The sequence below is a fragment of the Daldinia decipiens genome, assembly GCF_022478715.1.
Source record: "Daldinia decipiens strain CBS 113046 unplaced genomic scaffold F4813scaffold_3, whole genome shotgun sequence".
Lineage (NCBI taxonomy): Eukaryota > Fungi > Ascomycota > Sordariomycetes > Xylariales > Hypoxylaceae > Daldinia > Daldinia decipiens.
The window spans coordinates 648,741-674,845 of record NW_026054546.1 but is presented as its reverse complement, the minus strand read 5'-3'; the positions used below and the strand labels follow the sequence as shown (position 1 = coordinate 674,845).

Below are 26,105 nucleotides of genomic sequence, written 5' to 3'. Positions count from 1 at the left end.
GCCGGGGATGCAGTTAGGGCGTGCAATACTTTGTTTTGCATATGATTGGCATTATTAGCATGATGGCATTTTCCGGATCCGGTATATACCAGTTTATTTCTTGCGAATTTAGGGGTTAGACAATGAGTAGAACGAGGATCTAGGGTTAGATACGAAGGTTAAGAAGGCAGTGGTAATTCATGCTAGTCCTCGGACAGCTGGACCACACTAAGATAGGGTTGTAATTGCGCAATCAATTATAAAATGTCTACAATACAGTGCATCATATTGTAAGCTTTGTCGTGATCCAACGCTAGTGGAGCTTACAGTGCACAATACTACATGTAGTCGTCAAGCGAAAGTTTCCCGAGAGCCGGAAGGGGTGGATAAAAATAAAACCGGTCTAGGACTATCGGACTATGGTATGTTAGGTGGTGTACTAGGTATGATATGTATGGTAATATGTATGATAATATGTATGATAATATGTATGATACATACATTATACACACCCCCCCGACCCAGACACGTAATACAAGAGGCTCAGCAGTCTCCACGTGGTCGTCTCCAGCAGCTTGGATTTGTCTCTTTGTTTTTTCTACGGTTGGTCTATTCGTCTACGACATACATATGCAATAGTCATCAATCGACGATTCTATTCTGCGGTCCGCTTTTCGGCCTTATTTTATTTTTATTTTTTATCTTTTTACCCATTCCATACCTTTAGGAAATTCGCCTCCATGACGAAGGTGAGTCGAGAAGAGTCCGCCGCATGCCCGCCTTAGTACGTAAGGTAAATTCCGAATTTGCCGAGGGTGCCGAGAGGGTGATGCCGCTTTTGCTGTGGGCGGAGGCGGAGGCCGAGACTGCGTGTAGATCCCCGTGTCGACTTTCTTCCGGGATCGTCGCGTTGAGGATTTGGCGGGCGGAGGTGACGGGTTTCTGGCTCTCTGTTTTTACATACGTAGGATACGGAGAAGTTCGTGATGGAATGTTTGCTCCTCGGCTTACGAAGGCCTTGTTTATTGCCGGATTATTAGCCTTAGCTGCCTTGGACTGTTGGAATTATTGTCGGCTATGCTACGTAGGTACCTAAGCTTAGATGATTAACCACCCTAGTATACGACTCTTACGATGTGACGAGTCAGGGGATAGGGGCTCTTTTTTATGGCGTCACTCATTTAGCCTTGTTGGACAATAAGCTGATAACCTGCTAGAAATATGCTCATCTAGTTTGGGATCTAGGAGGTGTTAGTTAGACTTAGGTATTCGTCTTCGTGATTATGTTGCGAAGCATAGAGCTGTATAGCGACCCCTTTATAACCGGGACTCATGTTGCCTGCATTTACTAGATTAATCTTCTTCTGTACGGTTGATATCTGCTTACATTTCTATCCAGAAACTGCCTTCCCTATAGTATACGTGCAAGTTGTATTGTATAACAATGTAATTTGGCCTATGACATTTATCAATCCAGCTACTCTGTCGGGGCGTTCCTACAAACTACCCGGGGAACTTGATTGCTGGGACTACGATTGCGTGTTGGCACTGACACAGCGTTACAAAATCGTAAATATAGAAGTCTGTCAAACGCGTCTATAGATACGAAGAAAAATGGTGAGCATAGGCAGGAAGATACTAGTATCCTAGGAAACACCGTATCCATGTAGGTTCTTTGTGTGGATGAGTGTAGTTGGGGATACCCGTTTGTTTAGATGTCTTCAAAGGTTACTTGTATTACCTTATGGACCCAGAGGTGAGGAAATATAAACAGCAGAGTTTCAGACATCCTGTTGTCTATCCTAACTTACTTGGCTTTTAGCTTCATTGATTTGCTACTCACTACTTATTTATTTGTGCATACTTCAATCATTCTTATCACTGAACCAATCCATCGTAGAGGCCTATAACTATCAACATCTAGGAATAAGTTCCCTTCATAATAATATCGAGCCTATTACTCTAACTGTTAGTCCTCAGGCAAGATCACGGCATGGCACCTCAGTCGCAAACACCGCATACCCCCTTGGAGGACTGGAGACTCTCAGATGATGACGAGTCTTATACCCTGGAAAACAAGGTCACACTTGAATCCATCAACCAGCGAATGACCATAAATTTCCCCATTGTCTCCAATTATGCTTCCCACTGGGGTCCTGTGGAGGCATTCCGCGAGCTCGTACAGAATTGGTGAGTTGATGTATTGTTCGTGTCTCTAGCTTCACAATGTCGAGCTAACTGCTGTATAGGAGAGATGGGATCATCAAGTCCTTCGATATAGCTGAGGACAGCTTTCGTGTCACATGCACGGAGGGCAATAATGGAATCGTATTCAAAGCTGCCGGCGCTAAGCATACTTGTCCGGGACAAACTAAAATACCGGAATGCTTGGGATATATTAGGTGGTTTAAGCAAAATGGATTCGGCACCGTGGAGGTCACGAACAGACAAGCTACCCTCCAGCCCTGGCACCTTGATATGGGAGGAACGAGTAAGCAGAATGTCAAGAACCAAGCGGGGGCCCACGGAGAAGGTCTCAAAGTTGCTCTCCTAGTTCTACTACGAAGGCCTCAGAACCATGCGGTCAGATGTCGCTCTGGAGGGTTTTCATGGACCTTCAACTTTACCAATCAGCGAAGACTTGTTGCTAGCCTTACTAGGATGACACCTACCGCAATCGAGAAGGCTCATAGTCAAGCAACGAGCGACGTGAAGAACAGTCTAGTACCTATTGAAACTTCACCCAGCGAAGATGTCCAGTTTTTCATTGGCGGTAATGGTACTGGCCGAGACGAGAACGGGATCTCAACAAGGAGGAACGAAGTCACAAAAGAACAGTTCAGGAATTGGACCAAATCAGCACTTTTCCTACAGAGTGTTAATGACGACAAGATTGTGAGGACGGAAAGGGGTGACTTAATTCTAGACTCTCGATTTAGCGGAAGTGTATATCTAAAGGGCCTATTGCTGAAAGAGTCAAAGAACGGTAGATCCGCTAGCATTACTGGGAAGAAGCTGCAGTATGGATACAATTTTGCAGATGGAGTCGCGAACCGCGAGAGAGAGTTCCTAACCCACGCCGACGACGAATTGACGGCTATTCTACGCATTTGGAACCGGGCCTTCCGTCTCCAAGACAACATGGTCGCGAAGTTCCATGAACTCCTCAACTCCGAGAAGCCAGAATATGCAGATGTCTCGCAGGCGGAGCATTTTATCTTCTCAGATATAAGAGATTACATTAAGAAATTCCTTCTTCGGGAGTTCAAGGACAAGTGGCTCTATTCTGCTAAAGAGAGAAGCCAGGTATGTACCAATATTCAATCCACAAGGCCTACTTGCTCACATTATCTAGAACACGCGGTTTGACCAGATTGTCCAAGGTTTGGGCCGCGAGGCTTTAGAGATAAAAGAGTCGTACTGGACTATTCTAAAGGAATGCGGATTCAGGACAGCAGAAGAAGAGGAAAAGAAACAATTCCTAGCAGCTAAACCTACTGCTATTCCGGATACGGGTTTCGCCCAGTCCGTCCATCGACTGATTCGAGCTAGCCTCGACTCATGCCCCCAGACCGCTGATATATCGGTGGTATTCGTCAACGCGGGCAGCGTGGGGCTAGACTCCTTCTACTCACCCTCGCAGGGTTTATTCAAGGTACACGAGAAGTGGTTGACGATCAAGGGGGCGAGAGATGAGCTGGGAATTTCCAGCAGAATCCTAGAGTCGTCTCTTTTGTTTAATACTGCCAAGCGCCTCTTTGCCGATGCAGTTACTCAAGTCCCGACGCACGTGTTCCACGAAGGAAATCGTTCTCGGTATTGGTATCGAAAGCAAGCGATCAGCCAAGGTGACCAGAGAATTCTGGAGTGCACCCAAATCAAGCAGGATTTGCGGTATAAGGTGAGACGCAATGAGGACTCAGACACACTCGTGGTCAAGTGGAATCCTGGTACTGGGTGGCTGCCAGAAACTTCGATCAATATTCATTTCCACCTGGAGTCAACCTGTTCACGTCTCAAAGACTGCCTTACGGCAAGAAAAGGTATAGCTATGAAGTAAACTTACCTATGGTGGAAATAACAACTGACATGTTCTGGTAGTCCACTCGGGGATGGCGTGTTTCAACCGATCCAACCATGCGCAGGGTCTGATTGACACTTGTATAGTGATGACAACTTCATTCAGATCTGGGTCCTGTGAGTTGCAAGTGAAGAAAGGAGAACAGTACTTTATGATACTGTCGAACCGTTCGGACCCTAGCTCATTCCTCATACACTCCAATAAGCCGTCTGCCATAGAGGAAGTGAATAGTCTACTCTCGACTACTACAATGTCAGCGAATCTCTATATCTTGATGTTATCTAAGACTCGTTGCTGACGTTCTTTTAGCACCTCTAAGACCCCTCAGAGAAACCCAGCAGATAATGGAACGAAAACATTCGGTAGGTCGCCATGTGATGTGTGAACTTATAGATATATCAAGTGCTGATAATACACCTATAGTACTCAAGGATCCGATCGGCTCCCTGGATATCATGGCTCCTCGAGATTGGTTCACTAGCACCAACTCCATCGGGACCGAAGCAGTCATCGGTATCGCACAAGGTGATACTTTTCAGGTTATGTCGCCATCGACGCCGATCGCTACGCCAACACGCAATTGGCAACGGGGCGATGGGTATAGTAATGGCTCTCCTCGACGTGTTCGAAGAAGACTCTTTTAATTATGACTACGATCGACGTTGCTCTTAAATTCATAACTGTCGGCGATGGCAAGAAAATGTTGACAATCTACCTCAAGAGCTAAGTGACAAGTATATCATATGGATAGCCGATATTATAATAATAGAGGAACTATCTGTAAATATGTAGAGCTGAATAGTCGGACCACATAGCAAACAAATTGATAGGGGGATGACGAGATGAAGTCTTAAGGGTTCATTGTACGTACTTAAGTACCTTTGATATTTGATATGTAGTTAAGTATAATATTTGATAAGTATAAGGGTTAATTACAACACCCGAATATTGCATAACTCTCACAACGCAAAGGACTTGTACTTCCTAACTTACCTAAGGTTAGCTAGTTAAACTTTAATGACGTCCTAATATTAAGTGAGAGTCGGATCCTTGTAAAAAAAAATAAAAAAGCAAAGACGCGAACAACTACAAACCCCAGCGTAGCTGATTATGGGATGCGAAGGGATATCATCTATCATGAATATTAAACCTGGCTTCATGGTTGTCGACTATTAGGACTGTTAGGACTATTCGAGATGGCAGACGAAGAGGATGAGCAACGCGCGCAAACGAGCGACAACGATTTAGACCTCGACAAAACAGATCTGAGCAGTGAAGATGGCGGCTCCGACAACGAGGGCGAATCTCTACGAGTGGAATGGCTCGCAACGGGCCGAGAGAAACGATCTACGGCCGGAAACCGTATGAAGTCTATGATCGCTGCCGAAGAACCCGACGACGATCTCGAGCTCCTCTTTGCTGAGGATGAAGATGACGCAGGTTTCACCGATGTCGAAGATGCCGGCTCTGACGTGCAGATGGACTCCTCATCGGACGAAGAAGATGCGCAAGAGAACGGTGACGAACTAGAGGGGGAGAAGGAGCTGGAAAAGCGTGCACGGGAGAGCAAACAAGCCGCACGAAAGCGAAAAGCCCAAGAAGCGATTCCCATCAAGTTTCGCAAGAAAGTCAAGATTGCGCCCACGCCTTCAGGAAGTTCGACGGCGCCCGAACCGAAGCCAAGACCCAAGAAAAAGTCCGAAAGGATAAGTTGGCTACCTTCGCCTGCCGATATGCCCACGAGAGCTTCCAAACGAGAGACCACGATGCTCAGCAAGGAGCAGCTACATCAGCAAATGATCGAACGCGAAGTCAAGCGTCTCAAGCAGGTTGAGGCTATGGAGAAGAAAGCCAAGAGGATGGAAGCCCTGAAGAAACCACCCATGACACAGGCTCAGAGGCTTGCCGAAGCTGCTATCGTGGAGAAGAAGAATTCGAAAAGCTTAAATCGCTGGGAAGAGGCCGAGAAGCAGCGGGAAGAAGAACGAAGAGCTAAATTGGCGGCTTTGAACAACCGAACCCTTGATGGTCCGGTGGTAACTTTCTGGAGCGGAGTTGGTGAATGGGTTGACGGCAAGTTGAAACATGTTGGCAAGATCGTCACCATCGAGGAAAAGCCGGCTAAAAAGAAACGAACCTCTCTCGCTGGCCACGAAATACCTACGGATCCTTCAAATACGGAGGATCCTGACAAACCTAGAGAGTCTGGGCCAGCCAACACAGATAAAGCAGAAAATAAAGAGCCAGGACCAACCTCAACTGAAGTCTCAAAAGCAAAAGAGAGCGAGGCTAAAGATTCAACTACAATAAGTCCCACCGTCTCTAAAGAGCCTACCACAGATGGCGAAAAATCATTACCTGCACCGGACCCTACAACTGCGCCAACTCAGGCAACACCAGTTACCATTCCTAATGCGCCTCCAGTTGCGCCAGATCAATCTCCAAAGGATACAATACCTCCGCCTCCGGCAGCGAGCTCAAGTGAACCGCTACCTCGACCTCAGGAGCCAAAACCCTCGGAAGCCAAAATTCCAGAGATGAAAGCACCAGATATGCGACCTCCAGTAACAGGCATTTATACTACCAGCGTATTTGCGCCTCCCCAGCCGTCACAACTAATGAAACCACCGGAATTGAAACCTCCTCCCAACAGTTTCTTAGCTCCACCAGCAGGAATTACTCAAGGTGGCCTTTCTATGCCAATGATAGGTTATCATTCTACCCCTAATACTACCAACCCTTCAACCGTCCTGGCACCCCCTAATACGGCCCAAAGGCAATCTCCTCTTTCTATGCCTCAGACGGGAGCTTGTCCTCCTCCTATGTCGGCCCCAACTCAGCCTATCCAGCCATTAACACAAGCTGGTCCGACCCCTGCGCCTAAACCTACACCTACTTCTTCTATACCTACCTCCTCACTACCCCCCCCTACACCTGCTCAAATATCTACGCCAACACCAGCGCAGAAGTCTACTCCAGCGGCTCGATATACCTCTAAAACTCCTCTTAGCACCAGCAGGTCTTCTAAGGCCAACGCCCAGAGACACCAACCTAAAGAAGCCCCTCCACCGCCACCACCATCGCCTCCTGCTAATGGTAAAGCCACGCGAAATTGCATCATCTTGCAGAACTTCAACGAGAACGCCGTGAAGGAAAAAGCCGTGCAGAATCAGATTCTGTTCGGTAAGGATATGGCTAAGCTGAGCAGTAAGTTGTTCTCTATCGTATCATTCCTCGGATTCGGACACTAAAGATATATAGAACCGACGCCAGCTCCTCGTTGTGTCATCACTAATCATCCGGCACGCTATAAAGACCCTAAGACTGGACTGCCGTATTACAATGCGTACGCATTCCGGGAGATACAGAAACTCTGGCGCGGCGAGTATAAGTGGAGTCGCTTGGCGGGCGCGTGGATGGGTAGCGGATCTTATGCGGCGACTGGCGTGCCGGCTCGGTTTTTGAACCCCGACGCACCGGGACCGGAAAAGAAAATGGAAACCCCTGAAGGCCCTAAGGGAGACGCGCCGGAGACATTCAAGGATTCTGTTCCGGCTGTTCCGGCTGTGCCAGCTACACCAGTTACATCTACTAAGCCAAAGGAACCGGTTACCATTGCAAACGCCGTATCTCCGCCAGTGGCTACTATGCCGAATCAACCTATGACAGGGGCTCAGGTTTCAGCTCCTCCAGCTTCGACTCCAGCCCTAGCCCCGCTACGGGTTGATGTGTTAGCAACATCTTTAAATTCGACACCCGCTACTATTGTGCCTCCAACAATCCTAGGCACAGGTCCGGAAGCGATTCCTTTAGCTCCTCCAGCCCCCCCAGCTCCAATATCGGCTACAGATGCAACGCCTATGGCGATTGGGAATCACGTAAATAGCGAGATATGATATCTTCAAGAAGGGTATCATTGTGGGAATCAAGTATAGACCTAGATATACCCACGTACTACCAAAACGCAACCGAACGCCTAACAATGCAATTCACCCCAACCCACCCTTTTGATACGTCTCACATCTAACGTCTCTTTGTCTTCTTCTTGTCGCCATATTTGGGGAAGACAATCTTGCTGGTCTTCCTTCGCTTTTCAATGCGCTTCTTGTCGCTGCGTTTGCTTGCGGGTTTGGCGCTGTCGACGTCCATTGCTACGAGACTGTTAGAGACTATAGAACATAGAACATGCTAGTTACATGGTCTAGAGTTGGTACTTACTGTTATCGGCCTCTGTCGCTGTAGTAGCATTATCCTCCTTGGTTTCCTCAGCACCGTCCACGATCTTCATCTCGGCCCCTTCAGGCTGGGGTTTGGGCTGCGCAGCCAGTTCGAGGAGCTTGGCAGAGAGACGTTCGGCTCGGGCTGCCTCGACCGGGCCGAAGACCTTGGCCTTCAGGCGCTGGTTGTTGGTTTTGCGCGTGCTGGCGCGGGAGCTTTTCGCCATTGCTAAAAGGTGATTGAGAGAACGGGATGTCGGATTAGAGGGAATGGATTGTTGACGTCCTTCAAGGATGGGTTTGCAAGACCTTGAGAAGTTATCAGTTAGTATGGAATGTTGTACTTCATATATGAATTGATGCAAGCAATGGGGAATCAAGTGGAATTCCGGGAAGAATAGCACAAGCACAAAATCTCCCCAAGTTAAAGGGTATTGGCAGGTGGGAGCATGCTTACCGTAAATGTTTCGACTTGTACAACTATATTAGTGATGGCAAATTCAACAGTCGAATAAGAAAAAAAATTGTTTAGACGGGTTTGAATGCTCCGCACACCTTTGGTGGGGCGATAGATTTGTAGATCCCGCTAAGATAGTGGAAGCTACCTATGTACATATGTAGTCACATATATGCATTAGGTAATTAAGTTATGTAACATACAGGTATCTTAGGTACTTAATCTTAATGCGGCAGGCGGTGAATTTTCTTTCATACCTAGGAGCGATACTTACTTATCAGCCGCCGAGTACCTAACGTCGCAGGCACCTCTAAAAGCCCCCGTACCTTTTTTCCCGTTGCTAAATCTGTTGAAGCTGATATTCCTCCTCTGCATGTTTCAATGGCCAAACCAACCTAGCCCGATCCAATTTCGCTTATCATTGGAATAGCAATTAACAATTCTTCGGTAGAGATATCGACTTATCGACTTATCGACTTTTGACGAAGCTCGAATCAGGTAGCCTAGGAATTGGCAGGCGCGATTTGTCGTGGGTGAGAAATCGCAGTACGTACATACGGACATACGGACACGGGGGACTTAGGTTGTTTGGCCAGCCTTACAGCGAAATCGGGTACTTGTTTAGCGCACATCGGAGCCTTCCTCATGAGGCGGCTGGTTTGGGCACCGTGCAACTGCGACCGCGACTGCCTCGACTGCCTTGCGAGACGGTAGCAATCATGTCCTCTACCAACACCGATATTCGATCCCTCGAGCGAATCATATCCACTTTGCTTAATAAACAGTTACAACACATCTGCTCGTCCCATGGATTGAGAACAAGCGGGGTTAAGGCCGATTTACAGAATCGCATCAAGAATGGTTAGTAAAGATGTAGAGATGAAAAGATGACAAGATGCGATGATGGTGCATGGGTTCGAATATGCGAATATGCGAATATAATCAAATATGACACGGCCCAAGGCAACAGCAGCAACAACAGCAGCAATATAGATGAGATTCATTGTTCTCATCTGTCGCCAACTTTTCCATATAAAGTTTCACATTTACCGTCCAGACCTTCCGTCGCCGTCCTCTTCTTCGCTTCTACCTAATCCTTCTTCTCTTCTCTAACCATTTCCGCATATCCGGACGATACACTCGATCGATAACTAACATCTACCTTACAGCGCTCCACGAAAACTACCAGTCCGACCCCGCGAACTACAACGCGATACGCGACACGATAATGAACATCCGAGGAGGAAACTCTGGTCCACAGAGTATGGCTCCTCCGTCCAATTTGGGCGTACAGCCTCAGAGTCGCAACCCCTACTATAACTCGTATGGCTCATACCAACCAGCAGGTTCCAGTATGCCCCAACCGAGTCACGGCTATAGCAACGGCGCCAGCGTCGTCGGAAATGGCGCCGGGTATCCGATTGCTTCTAGAGCACCACATTCAGACAACATCTTTAAAAATACGCCCTTCTACACCATCGAAAAGAGGATCGGCCCGCTTCACACGTGTCCTGGTAGAGTGCTCCTATAAGACATCTGTCGCTCTCTTATTGTAACTCCGCTGACATTTTCCTCTTAGTCATGAACAACCACCGAAATTCCATCACCATAACCTTAAAAGCTAGCGACTACCCAGATCTTGGGCGATGCGCGACTTACTCATCTACTAAGCTCATGGTATTCTGCGGAAGCGAAAATACAGGGCTTCAGGACATTCAGTTCCCTCACCAGTCCGAAGTCAAGGTGAATGACGATGACGTAAAGCATAATCTTCGAGGCCTCAAGAATAAACCAGGATCAACCCATCCGGTTGACATCACCCCCTTTTTAAGACTGAAGCAGACCAACTATACTAACAAAGTCGAGTTCACTTATGCTCTGACCACTAAGGTACGGAAGCCTAAAGCTTCAAGAGGGACTCAAGTGAGTCGACCCCTACGCACCAAGTGGTGCTTCTTCTATTTACTCTGTGTCTCTCGCTAACAGTATTAAAATAGAAGTTCTACCTAGCGTTATACGTATGCAGAACACACCCAATCGACGAACTAGTTACGAGGATCAAGGCGAAGAAGATATCCAAAACTTCGGTCATCCGTGAGAGTATGGCATGAATCACCTCTAATATAAAGCCACACGCTAATACACCTCTAGTCTCCAAGAAAGCCAACGATCCAGACGTTGTAGCAACTTCCCAAAACCTATCTCTAAAGTGTCCGCTTAGCTATGCGAGATTAAGATTTCCCTGCCGAGGAACAACATGTAACCATATCCAGTGTTTTGACGCAAATTCGTTCATGCAGCTCCAAGAACAGGGTCCGACTTGGAGCTGTCCAATCTGCTCTAAGTCTGCACCGTTTGAGAATCTAGCGATAGACGAGTACGTACAGGAGGTCTTAGAGAACACTCCCGAGTCATGCGAACAAGTCACCATTGAGCCAGATGGTCAATGGAGAGTAAAGTCGGAAGAGCCAGAACCGACCCGATCTCGACCCCCTAACGGTACCAAGATAGAGGATGATGATGATATATCAATTCTCTCCGACACCCACGCTTTTGGCAACGGTACTCCCAGCGTCCCAATAGGCAGTATGAGGAATGCCATGAGCACACCAAGTCGCTCTTTTCTTGGCGGCGGAACGCCCAACGGCGGTCATCGAGAGACGCCAAACACGCAAAGGTCGGGAAGCAGTAAGCGGCCGGCAGAGGTTATTGATCTTACCCTCAGTAGCGATGAGGATGACGAGCCTATTGTTCGCCCTCCAAAACGTCAAAACCTAGGGCCGACTAATGGTATGAACTTTCCTTCTGCATACAGCTATTAGGAATATACATCGTATTCGCCACAGCCGCGCGACGCAGTGGATTTTCTACAATATCAGACAATGGAATTCGTAGAAGAGTGGATGAAGGTACTCCTACGAGACTAGGAAGTTGGTTAACATTGGGGGTTTAGTAATTATTACGCAAAGTGGGCGGGAGTAGTTTCTACGAGGGATATTACGACGTTTTCACGAAAAAAGCATATCTTGCGGCATGGAATTTGGCATTATCGGAAGTTCGATACGGAGCCCTTTTTTCGTCTCTTTTTCGCCTCTCCGTCCCTAGTTCTCTCTGTACATAGAATGCGATCATCCCCTTGTGCAAGCAAGGTACGGGTATGACGATAGGGGCAGGAGGGGATGGTCACCTCGGCGTTAGGGGTGGAAATACCTATTGCTTTATGGAGGCTACATATGGCTGGAGTTGCGATCGAGAAGGCTAGAGCGAAGCGTCTAGACCCGGCGGATTATAGGTCTTTACCAGTAGTCTCATTTAAAAAGTGAATAATAAAAACCTGGTGCATTAGAATGTTGTGGCGGCGAGTTTAACTCTTGTTTGATATGTGTGAGGGCTTCTAATCTGTATTGCAGCGTAAGAACGACTTGTAGTGTTTAAATCAATACGTATTATGTATTATGTACGTATTGTGTATGCATATAAGCGAGTCTTTGATTAATACCTAGGTACCTAACCTAAGTACCTAGGTAGTATCCGAACTTATCTCGAAATCCAGCAGCTTCAGGCCTGTCCGTTCCACTATTCTTAGCCTCTATTTTCAGCCTCGAGCTTCTAAGCTACCAGCAACTTCTCTACGTACCACGTACCACATACCACGAAGCAATAGCGAAATCACGACGGATCACAACGGCTCTCTAGGCAATATTAGAATACAGTGTTCATGTGACGACAGCCTAACCACCCACCCACACTGTTAAACCACCAATGCGCCGCGGAAGATTGCATCTCGAACGCTGCGAGCATCTACACTTCATTACGCACCTTACGACTGCCGCCTCTGCTTGCGCTTATACCGCGGGTCTTCTCGGGACAGAAGGCGTAAGAGGGTAGGTAGTAGTATATATCGAAGAGGAGAGAAAAGAAGGACAAGAGGAACCCCGCCATGTCGTCGTTCGACCAACCCCTCCCGCCCTTCAACGCCTCGGACCCGAGCGCCTCGTTCCTGAGCACCTCGTGCCTGGACTTCCTGATGATCGAGCTGGTGCCCATGGCGTACCGCGTCGCGAACGAGCTGGATGCGCCGGAGCCCGGCGCCGCTGCTGCTGCTGCTGCTGCTGCTGCTGATGGCGGGGAGGCGGGGACGGCTGGGAAGAAGTTGGATGAGGACGAGGAGAGGGATGCGGTTTTCTTCAGGCTGGACGGGCTGGGGTACAGAGTCGGGCTGGGGCTCGTTGAGCGGTTCGTTTCTCCTTTTTCTCTTATTATTGCTATACATACGATACTACCTAGGTACTAAACACCATCCCACAGCTTCTCCCGCGACCGCCCACGCTTCAACGACACCCTCGACGCCATCAAGTTCATATGCAAGGACCTGTGGATGCTGGTCTTCAAGAAGCAAGTCGACAACCTCAAGACCAACCACCGCGGCGTCTACGTCCTGACCGACAACGCCTTCCGCCCCCTTTCGCGCATGAGCGCCGATGCCGGCGGCCACGCCGTCGTGAGGGCCCAGCCTGTGAGTATTTACTCTACCTACCCTATCCTATCCTATCCACCCCCCTTCTACATCATCCCCCGAAGATCTTCCGTTCTAACACATCCGTAGTTCCTGTGGTTCCCTTGCGGCATCGTCCGCGGCGCCCTCGCCGCCATGGGCATCGCCGCCACCGTCCAGGCCGAGACCAACGAGCTTCCCGGCGCCGTTTTCCAGATCAAGACCGTGCCTGCCAAGCAATGAGATCTCGTTACTTGACTTAACCTAACCACCCTGCCTGGACTTGGTCTACTTACTACATGGCAGAATTATCTCTTGGCACGCCGACTGTCTACGTAAGGCAGGATTCGTCATGCCGGAATTTTAGAGGCGCGGCGGCGTAAAAGAGAGGAAAGGCATGGTGTGATCTAGCATTTAGAAGTAACGGCGTTTAGGTGTTTGGTCTGTTACTGTTGTTGATATCTACAAATCATGTTTCTAAGCATCGCAGAGTTCCACCCCGTACCTAATATGCCCCTTCCCCTTCCCCCCTCCCCCTCAAACCCCTTCCGTCCCATCCCGCCAACAGAAAATTCTACCTTATCCAGTTCCCCCCCAGCGCATACCTCTCTAAGCGAACCCCCTTTACCGGTATTAATTTCCGAGATTCCTCCAAATATTCTTAAACGGACCTGGCTGGACACGGACACGGTAGAGAGACATGAACTGGCTCTAATCAGGGCGACTACGTCATTCTTACAACCTATGCAATCAGATAGGATCAGTTACTCGATCTCAATTATCGCTCAACTGTCTGGTTTGACTTTTTCTATAAAACATGCCAAACCCGTGGGCAAGATGTTTATGTGCTAAACACATTACATAGTAGCCGCGCCAGGCTCCATGAGCGAGGCAAATTCATCCGGGGGTAAATCAAGGGGGGAATTACTTTTGAGGGGGGTTGTGAGCGAAGCTGATGCCCTTCTCGATGTTGGTCTTCAGGCCTTGGATGGCGACGTCTACCAGAGACTTCTCCTTCTCGGTAATGCCAGCAAGAGGGTTGATGATCTTTTCGGCACCGTTGGGCTATGGGACGGTTAGCATAATTTTGCCAATACGACTGAGAAAATACGTACTCCGAGTTCAACGGGCGCAGAGAAGAACTCCAGGCCAGTGGCCTGAGCAATCTCTTCACCACCTGGGATGCCCTTGAGGTAGACAAAGCTGGGTTCGACAAGGCCCTTCTCTCCGTTAATAGCCTTCAATACCTTCTCCGCGAAGCTAAAGTATTGTCAGCGTTTGTTCCCTATTGCTCCCTAGAGATAAGAAAGACAGATCTTACCGGTATCCAGCGAAAGCCATGGACAAGGTAGCGGAACCAGCACCATCCTTGGCCTTGACAACCTCGTCACCGCCGAACTGGACACGGTTGACGAGAGCATCGTACTTGTCATCGGGGATCGACACGCTAGGGCTAACCTTGCTAAAGAGAGGGACAATGGTCTCGCCAGAGTGTCCACCAACGACGGGGACGGTCAGTTCAGAGCCAGTCTTCTTGCCAGCAATTTCGGCAACGAAGGTCTCGGCACGGACAATGTCGAGGGTGGTGACACCGAACAGTCTCTGGGGGTTGAAAACACCCTTCGCCTTTAGAACTTCAGCGGCGATGGGGACGGTGGAGTTGACGGGGTTAGAGATGACTAGGATGTAGGCCTTGGGGGCGACCTCAGCAGCAATCTCGATCAGGCCCTTGACGATTCCAGCGTTGATGTTGAAGAGGTCGTCACGGGTCATGCCGGGCTTGCCTGCAATTATGTGAGCTATTAAGTTGCATGGATTTTGAGGTAATATTTAAAGACTCACGGGGAATGCCGGCGGGGATGACGATGATGTCCGCATCCTTGAATGCAAGCTTTCCGCCGTCGTCCTTGGGCAGGTAGCCCGTGACTTTCTATTTATTGTGTTAGGCTTCACGATTATCATGATATTCTACGTTGGGAGTGGTTGCTCACAGCAGTCGAGGAAATGTGGGAGAGGTCGGTAGCGACGCCGGGGGTGTTCACGACATCGTAGAGGGCAAGCTCGTCAACGAGGGGAGAGAGCTTGAGAAGGAGGGACAGGGGCTGTGCTTTGTTAGCTTTAAGGCTCTCGCTTTATTATATTCAGAACGATGAATAACAAACCTGGCCAATACCGCCAGAAGCGCCGGCAACAACTAATCGCTCATTAGTATTAGCCCTCCTTAGACTTGGGTCCGGACATGATGCTTCATACCAGCTTTAACCATGGTCGCGATTTATAAGTTGTTGAGGTGGGGTAATTGGTTCAAGGACTAAGACACCGAATACGTGTGTTAGTATCTCCAGCTCCAGGCAGGATAAATCAAGTCGGCAAGTTCTCCAGGAAGAGAGATTTAGGATTTAGGATTTAAACAATTGTGGTTGTGGAAGTGAACAACATGTAGGATCAGGTAGGAAGAGAGGCTGCTACTCACCCTGGTGCTTTTATGTATGTAGAGCTTCCGGGATGATGAAATCGGGAAAGTTGAGTTGATACGCAAGAAGGCGGGGCAGAAGGACGTGATGTAGAGGGAGGAATCCACTTTAGCTTTATTGCTGTTTGGCGCTACCCCCACCATCTCCATCGTGCCTACCTTTTACTATGTATTGCATTCTTGCTATCCCACCAAGAACAAAAAAGCATTCACATAATCCCGCGCCTGCAGGAGCCAATCACGTTTGAAAGCCGAAGCAATGTTCCTTCTTTAATTGGTTATTTGTCATCTCATTCCCGGCAGGCGAGCTTGTAACCCATTTGGCTCTTCCGCCGTATAGCAAGCAACATTGGACCTAGGTTAGGTACATGCTGAAACCACATGCATGGAGGTTTTGTTTTCTGGGCATCTCAGGTCGGCGGAGCTGATGGCAAGGGTCGACTTAGGTACATTGATGCTATGTCCGATGATACTATGAATTAACTGCGAAACTACAAAACTACAAAACTGCAAAACTGCGAAATACTCAACATCTTACTACCTGTCATTCGTGATCCCTCAAGGCCACCTATCGTCGGTGTTCTTGTCTTCCTAGGTACAGAGCTGGCCTAGCGTTAGTCCTTTGTTCCTCTAACCCGAGGCTATTGTCCGGAATGGAGTTTTCATATATTGCTTGTGGCAGTTGACATCATAGCCATTTCCCGAGGTTCGCTTCTCGGTATCGGGCAAGGCCGGACGGGTTAAAATCAACTCCATTCAAGTTTTGATGGCCTTGGCCTTTTTTATTCTTTTACGGCTTCACACGAGAAAAAGACTCGCCGACGGACAATTTGCTCGTCATTAATAGCGCGAAGTCTCCCGGCTTACCCCTGAGTTGGCTGCCAAGATAAAGCCTTACCTTACATGTAGCTACATACAGGCACGCATATTAGTTTGTAACAACATCGTAGGCGTTAAATAACTCAACCCATATCTGCATGTACTACACACGTATGGGGTCGGGTTTGCTTGCTGCTGCACACACCGCTCCCGCCGAGGCGCCACCAGCGCGGCTAAGGTAGGATTGCCCGGGTAGTCATACCGGATTAGACTGGTGCCATCTTGTCCCATTCATTTTCTCTGGGGAATGTGTGCCGGGAAGCATGCGAGATAAGTTTCGAATCACACAAAATAGGAAGCATTTTTCGTTGAAGGATTTCTTTCCTCAGACGCCTTTGGAATTTGGATTGACTATTAAAAATGCATATGCCTTATTTACCGGCCGGCCTTATCTCTGTAGTCGTTACCTAGTTATTCCATCCATCCCCTCTCCTTGTCTATAAGGAGCTTACGACTCCGCGGCGGCAGCCTTCTTAGCCTTGGCGCCTCGAGGCTTCTTCTCGGGGGTGGGCTTGGGTTCCCGCTGGGACTGGCGGACGGCAGAGACGCGGGAGACGGCGGCCTCGCGGAGGTCGGGTCGGTAGCCGGACTTGGCAGTCTTGTTGGCAACGGTCTTGTAGATCCTGCGTAGTTGCGCGTGTTAGTGAACCAGGTTGCCATCAACCGGCAGGACGTAGATATCCAAGAGAAACTAACTTCCGTGTAGCCTGGCCGCCGCTGTGGGTGACCTCAGTGGTAGACTTAGCAGGCTGCTGAACAGCCGACTCCTTCTTGCTGATGACCTTAACGCCGTTCTTCTCCGCGGGCTGGACGCCGATAGCCTAATGTTCTAATCGTGAGTCTCATTGAAATATCGAGTCGTGTTATAATCGCTGCTGTGTTCATACCTTGGTGTTCACGAATCCGGCATACTAGTCCCTGTGTTAGCTAAATCTTCCTGGTTTCAACACACAACTTCCAAACTCGTAGTTAGATCCCTTACCTTGCGGCTGTGGAGGTTGGTCAAGTTAAGAGGGTCGCGGGAGAACTGAATGCCGCCAGACTCCTTGCGCTTGACGAGGTAGGAGTTGTTGCTGCCTGTGCACGATAAAATTATATAGCATTAGCCTCTACTCTACCACTCAAAACCTAGCCCAGTCCATCGAGCTCGTAAACTAGGCCTAGAACTTACGGACAAGTTCCCAGACGAGGTCTGCGGAGACGTTATTGGTGGCCATTTTGTATGAAGGTCGAGATCGTGAGATTCGCGGGGATGAGGAGGGTTCAATGGTCCAGAGTACCTAGCTGCTCTATCGTGACGACCTTGTACGATTTCGAAAAGTTCACAGGCGCAAATGGTCGAGTGTGGGAGTCGCTTAATTGGCCGTATCGGTATTAGCGTCTATACTTAGATATGTATGTACTTAAAATATGTGGCTCGTGCATCTTACGTGTCCCATGTCTCGTCAAGTCTGCGCCTCCAACACCCACTCAGCTTTAATTGGCTGCATTTCCCACCTGCAGTTCTGTCGTCAGTCCGGTTAAGACAGCCGGGCCCTACGATCCACCCTCCCCATTCCACTAACAACTTCGGACTTGCTTTCGATTGCGAGAAAGACCGTCTCTTCCGATGGCCTACGCGTAATTAAAATCACGATACCCATTTGCTTACTTCTTCTAAATCGTTTTTTTTTTGCGATTGCAATCTTCATTCACTCTCTTCCTTTTTCTTGTTTTCTTTCCCGTGTGTTTCTTCGACTTTCTAGCCACCAAACCCTTTACTTCTGAAACTGTGGCTTTCTAACCACCCACCACCACCACTTATCGGCTGCCTCAATTCAATCTGCCCACTGTGATACCATCTATCCTCGCGCACGAGTTCAACCCAACGCCACCAAGTGTCTTTACTCCCATCTGCGCAACGAATCCGATCTACCTAAATACCCCTCTCGAGATCAAAAAAAAAAAATGTCATACTTCCTCTACTCCATAACCTTCCTCGTGCTCGTCACCGGCACGATCCTCTACCTAACCCGGAACTACTGGGTATCGTTTTCCCCCGGGCGCTCGCACCTGTACTCGCACCTCTCCGGCTCGTTCGCAGGCGACATCGAAGCGGGCCTGTCGAGCAATACTTTCGATCTAGGCGCCAACGTAGAAGGGGGCGATGCCCGCGCCGGTCTTGACGACGAGGCGAAAGCCCAGATTCTTGCGATTATGAAGAAGAGGCGCATGCGCTTCGACGAGGCGCGCAGGATCTATATGGAGCAGCGATTCAGCGCAAATGGTATTGCCGCGGATGGGAGGCCAAAGGACCCCAAGTTCGTCAGTTTCTCATGAGCGTGTGCGATTGTATACCCCGCTGGTTCGCGACGACCGTGTCCGCCCTATAGGTGTAAGGACCTAGGTGTGTGTATATTTATAGGTTTCTGAGAGTACAGGTGGGAGTCTTAGGCTGGTCGGTTGCCAGAGTAGACATTGGAGATGGACGGATGGTAGGTGGGATAGGGCTACGGACCAACCTTTATTCATCGCGATGGGCGTTCGCGCGTTTTTCTTCATTTTGCGACGGCGTTTGCGGGCACGGGCTTATTCGTTAGTGGGGATATACTAGTACACTTCACCGTACCTAGTAGGAGAAGCATCCTTGGCTCGGTATTCAGCATGACTCAATTGTGCTATTAGTATCGTCTGCTCAGATGTATTCTAGGACGGGGAAGGGAGTTTCGTATTGAAGCTATCAGGTCATTTTACTATGCAGTGGTCTAGTACGACTACGGAGGACGGTAATGGATCGTTCGAAATCTACAGCCTATCACAATTTCCTTACTTCAATACAATATCGAAGTCTATCAAAGTTTACACAAGTTACCCAATGCCTACATATGTACCTAGGTACCCAACCTGATATACCTAACATGTATGCGCATCTCAGCTAGCCTTGTGTATCCTCGAACCATAAGTGAGTTAAACGTGCCATAGGTAACTTTTATCAATCCTTGCTCATCCTGTAGTCCTCTTTCGGTCTCGTAGGACGAAGATAGAACTACTAGGTTAAAGCACTAAAGCTGTACCACCCTTGGACCCAAGTACCGATATATATGGAACTCTCATGAATATAACCTTCAATGCTACATCGAAGTCTCACCATAACGGTCATACGTATGTACTCCCAGCATTATCCAATCATCTAAATTCACACCACGTACAACCAACGTCATTGATTCAAACTAAAAAGTTTCGTAGAAAACATTAGGTTTATTTGGGTCATTATATATGTATGTAGTATATCCATCAATCCATTATTTTATCGAGGTAACGACGGGACAAGAGTCGCCTCTTCTTTCCATCTACGAGGCTCGCAACTCGGCTTCGAGTTGAGTCGGAATAGAATACATTCCGAATCCTCTTTTCTGGATATCCCCAACGCCGTCACATTATTAGAGGCCCAGCATTCTGCCAACTATATACAATACTCTGTTGTGCCACTAGCACTAATTAAATCTCCGTATCGCACAACATTACGCTCGTTCTTTTTACATCAAAAAGGCAAGGCGTCCCTTCCAGTTATCTCTGGACAACTGGTTCTTGCGCATCGACGAAAACAAGGCATCGCATCTAGACAAGAGTCGAAGTGTCTAGTTATTCTTCTTGACCTTTCCGGCGTCGTAGCTGCGGTCATCTTCGCCCTCGACCTCCTTGACGATCTTTTCCATCTCGTTGACCTGGGCTTTCCATTGCGCCTCGCCCATCTTCTTCTCCTTCTGGAATAGGTCGGGGTCGGGCTTGCGGTAGCTCTGGCCTAGCCTATCCCATAAGGTGGTATATTGGCCATAGTTGTAGTTGAAGTACAGATGATGCATCGTGTGGCAGGCGGCACCATTGATAACGGGGCTGTTGGCCATGTACTCGCCGTCGTGGATCATGATAGTCCAGAAGTTGATGAAGACGAAGGCGGCAACAGAGGCAAACTTGTTCAACGGGAACAACAAGGGGAACATGTGGTACGGGAGCGATTGCGACCAGCCGTCGACGGGGTGGAAAGCGTAGGAAGCGTAGGGAGTAGGCATGATCCACTTGTGGTGAGGCTTGTGCAGGTACTTGTAGATCAACGGGTGATGTAGGCCACGGTGGATCAAGTAGATGCAGGCGTCGGTGAACAAGATGAAAAAGGGGTACTGCAAGATCTCGTACCACATACCAGGTCCGTCGGCAGGAGTGTCGTATAGCTTGGTGAGACCACGAACGTCGAGAAGCCAGAAGGGGACGGTCAGGGCCGACATGATGGGCATCGACCTCATGGTCTGTTTGATCTCAAGCCGTACCTGGTTCTTAAGATACTTGGGGTGGTTAAATGTCTTCTTATCGAAGATGAAGATGTAGGAAAGTGTCGAAAACAGGAAGTATAGCACGAAGCCAAAGATCCTAATGTCACATTAGCACTAACTTAGGTAGTCATAGACGATGCACCCAATGCAGAGAAGGTTCACATACCATGTGATGAGGAATAGCGAAGTACTTTGGCGATACGGGTTATCTCTATCCCAGGCGCTCATGTATGCATATTGGCTGGGTTCGAATTGAAAATAAGGGTTCGCCGACTTGAACTGCCATGACGACAGAGCCTGGGTAGAGTTGGCACCGACATCTGGGAGATCGTGGGGAGTAACCGGCTGTAATGGAAGCAGTTTGGAGTAAAGGTAGTCTCCCGCGAAGGTATCTGCGATTTCAAGCACGACATCCATCTTGAAAACGATCGGAATGCAAAGAATGGACGCGCAAGAATTAGGAAGAACCGCAGAAGCGAGGGCGATGGCAACAAATAAAAGGGAAAAATTTGTTGATCTTCCTACGGCCTAGGGTCGGCTTTGATATGTAATTTCGCGAGCCGCGGCGTGGGGATGGCTCGGTTCTTGATTACGGATTGGGAATTTACTAGGCTTGAGCTCGGGTTTTAGATAGACTAAATCGGAGCAAGTAATAGTGGGTCCCTCCGTTCCTGACTAGAAGCGCAATCGATAAACTTTTGTCGCCAATAAAAAAAGGGGTAGTAGTGAGGTAATCACTCCCTTAGTGAGACAAGGTTTTATATGGAAGTGATACAAGAAAGAATAAACTTCTTTACGAGGGAAACTGTTCTGCTTTTATTCCCTAAAAACTATTCTTTAGCGTCGAACCACTTCGTCTTTCATCTTTCGACTTGCATCGGCCCATTCGGATGTCAAAATTCAAAAGGCGCAGCTTATCCCAAAGTTATCCTTGACCATCAACCTAAAGTCTAACCCAATTAAGTATATATAGCTTTATAAAAATTTATATAAATAATTTAAAATTTAATTAACCTTAATAAATATTAAAGATCTTTTATAAATAAAATAGTTATAAGAATTAAATAATAAAATAATTATAAAATAAAAAATATATATTAATAATAATTAAAAATAATTAAAAACTTTTTTTAAATTAAAATTAAATTATTAATAATTTAAATAATAAAAAAATATTAAAATATTTTAAATTAAATTAATTTATTAATTATATTAAATAATTTAAAAAATCTTTAATCTTATATAAAATAGTAATATAATACACGTTTTTACAATTTTACTTTAATTAATTAAATCATTAAAAATATAATAAATTAAACCTTATATAACGCTTATTTAATACGTATTAATTATATAACACATCTCCATTAAATAATCTTAAACATTTTAATAACCTATATATTAAAAAGTATAAAACCTTAATAAAACCTTATTATATAATTAATTAACTCATCTTTATTATTACCGAGGTACCGTATCTAAAGGGATGCCGTATCCCTCCCTTTTAACTTACCCCAAAACAGACCCCGTCAAATACAACCAATCAGAATATTGGATCCAAAGTCCTAGCCTTTGCCAAATCGGGTTAGACTTTGGGTTGATGGTCAAGAATGACTTTGGGATAAGCTGTAGACTCCAAAATTCAAGATGTCATCAGTACATACAAAGTAGCAAATTTGATATTCCAAAAAAGGAGGAAATAGGAGTCGATGAGCGCGATGCAACTCGCCCCCTGATTCGTCAAATGCATGACACCACTGGAATGTCAAGGTTCCGGGTCTCCAGAACCCTGGGTTCTGAATAGAGTAGCGGTAACTTAATCTTCCCCACTCTCTCGCCATACGTAATAGGCTGTTGGCCTCTTTAGCTGCAAACCTGGCGTAAAAAAGCTGCAAATCGGCTCATCGTTTTCGATCTGATAAGGCGGAAATGGCAAACGACCCGCTTTTCATTCTGCCCTAACGGCTTTTCTTATGACCCACTCTCGTATTCGCATTGCGATGTATTTACGTACTGATCCGCACGTGAAGGTCCTATTTCGTTATTGCACCGCCGGCGTCACTCCGGTTCTGCAATGTTATCTATGTATCTGCATGGTATATTCAGTTATATTCAATACACCATTGAGACAACCAAGGTACGGGGCGAACTTTCTGATGACAGCTCGCTCTTCAATTAAACCTCAAATATCAAGTGATTCTGCCACCCCGAAAACCACGGTCATGTTTGCATAATGTGGCTCATTACGGTTTACGGCAGTTGTCTCACATTCATTATAGGACATTATAGGACGTTATAAGACGAATATTTCAAGCCAGCTTCGACACTCGGTCTTCATAATATATTTAGAATAAAATCGCTCATTCAATAGCTTGTCATTACATATATATATATATATAGATCTATTTGGAGAAGATATCTCAATGCTCCGGCTCGTCAGGTCCCCTTGGAACTGTATGGTCGACAGCCCATTGTCGGATGCTGTCGAAATTCCTGCAGGTGTGCGGCGTACTGTAGTTCGGCCACGGGTCTCCATCACCCATCGGAAAGTGGAAGCTGAAGACACCGATGTCGCCCTGACACATGACGAATTGTCGCAGTGCGTCGATGCAGTGGTCAAGGTGGCCCGTCAGATCCTGGGGCGCATCGGACGTATCTCCTCCTAATGGTGAATAGTACTCTTTATATATGTTCTGTCGCAGTAAATTCAAGCAATGCAATTGATGGAAGACCTCGATCGCGACCCGATAGCCCGGCTTCCCATCTCTTGGGTCCGTGATGGCAAGGGAGGTATCGGGGTTCAGACCTAGTTTTACCATCTCGTCGCGGGATATCATCGTGTCACCGACTATAGTTCCTGTTAGATATTTGTTTGCTTCTAAGTTTTAGATGTCATTTCTAGAACGTACTAGCTGAAATCTCATCCCATGCCTTATCCACATCATCGCCCATGCCGACGAAGGGTCCTTCTGTAAAAGGAGGCAAGTCGAAATGTTGCGTCTCGTACTTCACAGCACTAGCAGCCGGTGCTATTTACGATGTTAGATATTTGATCCAAAAACGACGTGATATTGGTTCAACATACACCAGGCTGAGTATTTTTCTGTGTACTCCGCGTCGGTCGTCTCTGAAGCCTTCGAGCAGAATGATAACGCGAAAAATGTTACAGAAAGTGATAATAGAATAGCATGACAAATCCAAGCCCAATGTGGACTCAATCTTTTAAGACGGTCCAGTATAGATTTGCTCTGTCTGTTCTCCGTCCATTGCTCATCATCTACTTCCCCTTCTTCCTTAGCAAGAAAAGGCTCTTCGTCCGGAGCGACTGTCTGGTATGCTTTTGACATGTTGATTTAATAACAACAACAATAATAATGATAGTAATAAAAAGGCACACCTGGTGCGAAGAAACGAATGGCAATGATTTTACATCAAACAGAAGGCAAAAAAGGTTAAACAAGAAGAGAAGGAGTTGAAACGAGAAAGGCAATCATAAATAAAGAGGATATCATCTTACAGCCCTGTCGAAAAAGTCAGGGGAGATCTACGATGGGCCAAGTCGCTAGGAGCTGCTTTCCAAAGCAGAGACCCTTGAATGATTCTCGATACGTGCAGAGGATCTTCCTTAGTTGACAATACGAAGGGAATATATTATACCTATCGTGAGTTATTACAGCATCGGCGTCTCAGAATGCTTCAAAATGTTACATAGTAGCGCTTTATTGACCAAACAGGACGAGAGGATCTCCTTAGTAGCGTCCTCTAACAAGGACATGAAACGCGATGAGCTGACACGAAGCTTGTTCTGGGGTTATGGAGAATGTGCACGGACCATATGTGCAAATACATAAGTTCTATAAGTTCTATAGCTTGCGGCTCAAGATTCAAGCTAAGCCGTTTCCCCTAGCAAGCCCCTATTTATGTACATATGTACCACATACAACTTCGAATTCAACATGGGTCCAGTCTGAATATCAATAGCTATCTAGTCGTACGATAGGATGACCCGACTGACCACTATGGTTTGTCGTAACATACGACAAGGGAATTTAGTAACAATTCCTATCCTATGTAACTAAATTTCACGCATGTGACACTCGACTCGGAAAACCAACGCCTTCGTTATATCAGTCGAGAGATTGAAGCAATGGCGAAATATAACTTTACAACGCTCATATTAACAACACTACGAAGAAGCGCGATGTAGGCAGGTAGGGGGCAATATTACCATGTTACTGTTTCGTTCGTATCTTTGGGCGAATGAGAACTGAGGGATCACGCCCGAGATGTTGACTCGATCCTCAGGTCCCAAGGAATCTACACCTCGATATCTCTTCCCACGGGTTTAATACCAGTGTTTCAATACTGAGTTTCTTCTTCTAAGCATAGGTTTGCGTCGGACCTGAAAGATCATGCGCAGGCTACGACATGCATCGTAATGACGTTGCCATTGTGCTCGCAATGTTCGATAGGCGAATAACACACCACTTTAAAACCTACGGCGAGCAAGGCTTCTTATATATCAATATATATATAGATATATATATATAAAGGTACAGATTCCAGGTATCAGGTAACTAATTTGAGTTTTAGGATAATAATTGAAAGGCTCATCTCCAAAAGTGCGCTCGCTATAGAGTAATCCTTTGGCCAATTGAGGCCCATCATCGTTTCAGTTTAAATATGCTTATCCTTTAGCTAGTTCGCATTTCGACAAATAGAGAGCATTATGAGTCATATTATCTAATGCTAATTCGATACTGTCCTCCGTATGCCTCACAAGACGGGTTATTTTCAAGTCGAGCTACACATAGCCTATTCAGAGCCTTGCTGCAAAAGCCGTTTTCTACTAGGCCTAAACCGAAAGTCAGATGATCGTCTATGAGTTCAAGGGGTTATGATGCTCAGTAGGTCCTATCCCTATCGAGAGTATACGAGAGTTTAGCTCCCGGTTTCTACCATAGGTGTTTAAATTCCTAGCTAGTGGCTGTTGCTGAGAATGTTGAGATTCAGGCTAGCACTATTCCATTCCTCAGCCATCGAGATCAAGTATATGCAGTACAGTATATGCAGTACAGGGATTAATATGGCAGCTGACTCAGGAATCAACCCGTTCTTGATTCTAGATGGTACACCTTTGTCGTCGGTTGGGGGTGGAAAAATAGGCAAACCAAGTTGACACCGCAGATGTTAATAGCCGCAAGATCACGCATCGGA

The 26,105-nt window shown here is 47.0% G+C and overlaps 11 protein-coding genes across 11 annotated transcripts; 6 read left to right on the top strand and 5 right to left on the bottom strand.

Annotated features, from left to right (window-relative positions):
• The first annotated feature begins 501 nt into the window (after positions 1-501).
• F4813DRAFT_345591 (uncharacterized protein) lies at positions 502-1,443 on the top strand. Its single transcript, XM_049241773.1, has one exon. The coding sequence runs from the start codon at positions 752-754 to the stop codon at positions 1,073-1,075; it is 324 nt and encodes a 107-aa protein (XP_049103698.1). The 5' UTR covers positions 502-751; the 3' UTR covers positions 1,076-1,443.
• A 529-nt stretch (positions 1,444-1,972) lies between these two features.
• On the top strand, positions 1,973-4,740 carry F4813DRAFT_398297 (uncharacterized protein; the record flags this gene model as incomplete). Its single annotated transcript, XM_049248030.1, has 6 exons — positions 1,973-2,169; positions 2,229-3,285; positions 3,335-4,022; positions 4,081-4,312; positions 4,370-4,422; positions 4,484-4,740. 6 exons carry the CDS (start codon positions 1,973-1,975, stop codon positions 4,702-4,704), a joined length of 2,448 nt encoding a protein of 815 aa, XP_049103697.1. The 3' UTR covers positions 4,705-4,740.
• Positions 4,741-5,256: 516 nt separating this feature from the next.
• F4813DRAFT_385409 (YL1-domain-containing protein) lies at positions 5,257-7,956 on the top strand (the record flags this gene model as incomplete). Its single annotated transcript, XM_049246251.1, has 2 exons — positions 5,257-7,267; positions 7,322-7,956. 2 exons carry the CDS (start codon positions 5,257-5,259, stop codon positions 7,954-7,956), a joined length of 2,646 nt encoding a protein of 881 aa, XP_049103696.1.
• A 63-nt stretch (positions 7,957-8,019) lies between these two features.
• Positions 8,020-9,012, bottom strand: F4813DRAFT_171390 (uncharacterized protein). Its single transcript, XM_049239181.1, has 3 exons — positions 8,735-9,012; positions 8,279-8,586; positions 8,020-8,211 (listed from the first exon to the last, which is right to left on the bottom strand). Exons 2-3 carry the CDS (start codon positions 8,502-8,504, stop codon positions 8,084-8,086), a joined length of 354 nt encoding a protein of 117 aa, XP_049103695.1. The 5' UTR covers positions 8,505-8,586; positions 8,735-9,012; the 3' UTR covers positions 8,020-8,083.
• A 10-nt stretch (positions 9,013-9,022) lies between these two features.
• On the top strand, positions 9,023-12,082 carry F4813DRAFT_345573 (zf-MIZ-domain-containing protein). Its single transcript, XM_049241772.1, has 5 exons — positions 9,023-9,595; positions 9,904-10,248; positions 10,314-10,624; positions 10,732-10,834; positions 10,886-12,082. Exons 1-5 carry the CDS (start codon positions 9,454-9,456, stop codon positions 11,554-11,556), a joined length of 1,572 nt encoding a protein of 523 aa, XP_049103694.1. The 5' UTR covers positions 9,023-9,453; the 3' UTR covers positions 11,557-12,082.
• A 470-nt stretch (positions 12,083-12,552) lies between these two features.
• Positions 12,553-13,586, top strand: F4813DRAFT_171325 (transport protein particle component). The gene is made up of 3 exons (XM_049239180.1): positions 12,553-12,970; positions 13,043-13,250; positions 13,341-13,586. Exons 1-3 carry the CDS (start codon positions 12,675-12,677, stop codon positions 13,470-13,472), a joined length of 636 nt encoding a protein of 211 aa, XP_049103693.1. The 5' UTR covers positions 12,553-12,674; the 3' UTR covers positions 13,473-13,586.
• A 142-nt stretch (positions 13,587-13,728) lies between these two features.
• Positions 13,729-16,210, bottom strand: F4813DRAFT_171291 (malate dehydrogenase). The gene is made up of 9 exons (XM_049239179.1): positions 15,703-16,210; positions 15,483-15,550; positions 15,392-15,423; positions 15,221-15,331; positions 15,072-15,159; positions 14,551-15,013; positions 14,345-14,489; positions 14,158-14,294; positions 13,729-13,971 (listed from the first exon to the last, which is right to left on the bottom strand). Exons 2-9 carry the CDS (start codon positions 15,493-15,495, stop codon positions 13,965-13,967), a joined length of 996 nt encoding a protein of 331 aa, XP_049103692.1. The 5' UTR covers positions 15,496-15,550; positions 15,703-16,210; the 3' UTR covers positions 13,729-13,964.
• A 618-nt stretch (positions 16,211-16,828) lies between these two features.
• F4813DRAFT_345561 (ribosomal L28e family protein) lies at positions 16,829-18,003 on the bottom strand. The gene is made up of 5 exons (XM_049241771.1): positions 17,753-18,003; positions 17,564-17,658; positions 17,469-17,492; positions 17,278-17,402; positions 16,829-17,204 (listed from the first exon to the last, which is right to left on the bottom strand). Exons 1-5 carry the CDS (start codon positions 17,796-17,798, stop codon positions 17,030-17,032), a joined length of 465 nt encoding a protein of 154 aa, XP_049103691.1. The 5' UTR covers positions 17,799-18,003; the 3' UTR covers positions 16,829-17,029.
• Positions 18,004-18,369: 366 nt separating this feature from the next.
• F4813DRAFT_171223 (protein precursor) lies at positions 18,370-19,568 on the top strand. The gene is made up of 2 exons (XM_049239178.1): positions 18,370-18,929; positions 19,144-19,568. The coding sequence occupies exon 1, from the start codon at positions 18,529-18,531 to the stop codon at positions 18,898-18,900; it is 372 nt and encodes a 123-aa protein (XP_049103690.1). The 5' UTR covers positions 18,370-18,528; the 3' UTR covers positions 18,901-18,929; positions 19,144-19,568.
• A 101-nt stretch (positions 19,569-19,669) lies between these two features.
• F4813DRAFT_345551 (uncharacterized protein) lies at positions 19,670-21,657 on the bottom strand. Its single transcript, XM_049241770.1, has 3 exons — positions 21,056-21,657; positions 19,807-20,986; positions 19,670-19,722 (listed from the first exon to the last, which is right to left on the bottom strand). The coding sequence occupies exons 1-2, from the start codon at positions 21,303-21,305 to the stop codon at positions 20,199-20,201; spliced, it is 1,038 nt and encodes a 345-aa protein (XP_049103689.1). The 5' UTR covers positions 21,306-21,657; the 3' UTR covers positions 19,670-19,722; positions 19,807-20,198.
• A 1,261-nt stretch (positions 21,658-22,918) lies between these two features.
• F4813DRAFT_345548 (uncharacterized protein) lies at positions 22,919-24,795 on the bottom strand. Its single transcript, XM_049241769.1, has 4 exons — positions 24,624-24,795; positions 23,974-24,551; positions 23,798-23,917; positions 22,919-23,736 (listed from the first exon to the last, which is right to left on the bottom strand). The coding sequence occupies exons 2-4, from the start codon at positions 24,233-24,235 to the stop codon at positions 23,309-23,311; spliced, it is 810 nt and encodes a 269-aa protein (XP_049103688.1). The 5' UTR covers positions 24,236-24,551; positions 24,624-24,795; the 3' UTR covers positions 22,919-23,308.
• Between the last annotated feature and the right edge of the window lie 1,310 nt (positions 24,796-26,105).

What these genes read in the sequence shown, in the direction of transcription:
- F4813DRAFT_345573 (XM_049241772.1), top strand. Translation starts at nt 9,454, where the DNA reads ATGTCCTCTACCAACACCGATATTCGATCCCTCGAGCGAATCATATCC. An exon ending in ACAGAATCGCATCAAGAATG is followed by an intron (nt 9,596 to 9,903) that starts GTTAGTAAAGAT and finishes TCTACCTTACAG; the next exon opens with CGCTCCACGAAAACTACCAG. An exon ending in AACTTCGGTCATCCGTGAGA is followed by an intron (nt 10,835 to 10,885) that starts GTATGGCATGAA and finishes ATACACCTCTAG; the next exon opens with TCTCCAAGAAAGCCAACGAT.
- F4813DRAFT_345591 (XM_049241773.1), top strand. Translation starts at nt 752, where the DNA reads ATGCCCGCCTTAGTACGTAAGGTAAATTCCGAATTTGCCGAGGGTGCC.
- F4813DRAFT_345561 (XM_049241771.1), bottom strand. Translation starts at nt 17,798, where the DNA reads ATGGCCACCAATAACGTCTCCGCAGACCTCGTCTGGGAACTTGTCC. An exon ending in CCAACCTCCACAGCCGCAAG is followed by an intron (nt 17,493 to 17,563) that starts GTAAGGGATCTA and finishes CACAGGGACTAG; the next exon opens with TATGCCGGATTCGTGAACAC. An exon ending in GGCGGCCAGGCTACACGGAA is followed by an intron (nt 17,205 to 17,277) that starts GTTAGTTTCTCT and finishes GCAACTACGCAG; the next exon opens with GATCTACAAGACCGTTGCCA.
- F4813DRAFT_171291 (XM_049239179.1), bottom strand. An exon ending in CATCCCCGCCGGCATTCCCC is followed by an intron (nt 15,014 to 15,071) that starts GTGAGTCTTTAA and finishes ACATAATTGCAG; the next exon opens with GCAAGCCCGGCATGACCCGT. An exon ending in ATGGCTTTCGCTGGATACCG is followed by an intron (nt 14,490 to 14,550) that starts GTAAGATCTGTC and finishes ACAATACTTTAG; the next exon opens with CTTCGCGGAGAAGGTATTGA.
- F4813DRAFT_345551 (XM_049241770.1), bottom strand. Translation starts at nt 21,305, where the DNA reads ATGGATGTCGTGCTTGAAATCGCAGATACCTTCGCGGGAGACTACCTT. An exon ending in TTCGCTATTCCTCATCACAT is followed by an intron (nt 20,987 to 21,055) that starts GGTATGTGAACC and finishes AATGTGACATTA; the next exon opens with GGATCTTTGGCTTCGTGCTA.
- F4813DRAFT_345548 (XM_049241769.1), bottom strand. Translation starts at nt 24,235, where the DNA reads ATGTCAAAAGCATACCAGACAGTCGCTCCGGACGAAGAGCCTTTTCTT. An exon ending in AGAAAAATACTCAGCCTGGT is followed by an intron (nt 23,918 to 23,973) that starts GTATGTTGAACC and finishes CATCGTAAATAG; the next exon opens with CACCGGCTGCTAGTGCTGTG. An exon ending in ATGGGATGAGATTTCAGCTA is followed by an intron (nt 23,737 to 23,797) that starts GTACGTTCTAGA and finishes CAGGAACTATAG; the next exon opens with TCGGTGACACGATGATATCC.
- F4813DRAFT_171390 (XM_049239181.1), bottom strand. Translation starts at nt 8,504, where the DNA reads ATGGCGAAAAGCTCCCGCGCCAGCACGCGCAAAACCAACAACCAGCGC. An exon ending in AGCGACAGAGGCCGATAACA is followed by an intron (nt 8,212 to 8,278) that starts GTAAGTACCAAC and finishes ACAGTCTCGTAG; the next exon opens with CAATGGACGTCGACAGCGCC.
- F4813DRAFT_171325 (XM_049239180.1), top strand. Translation starts at nt 12,675, where the DNA reads ATGTCGTCGTTCGACCAACCCCTCCCGCCCTTCAACGCCTCGGACCCG. An exon ending in GGGCTGGGGCTCGTTGAGCG is followed by an intron (nt 12,971 to 13,042) that starts GTTCGTTTCTCC and finishes ACCATCCCACAG; the next exon opens with CTTCTCCCGCGACCGCCCAC. An exon ending in CCGTCGTGAGGGCCCAGCCT is followed by an intron (nt 13,251 to 13,340) that starts GTGAGTATTTAC and finishes ACACATCCGTAG; the next exon opens with TTCCTGTGGTTCCCTTGCGG.
- F4813DRAFT_171223 (XM_049239178.1), top strand. Translation starts at nt 18,529, where the DNA reads ATGTCATACTTCCTCTACTCCATAACCTTCCTCGTGCTCGTCACCGGC.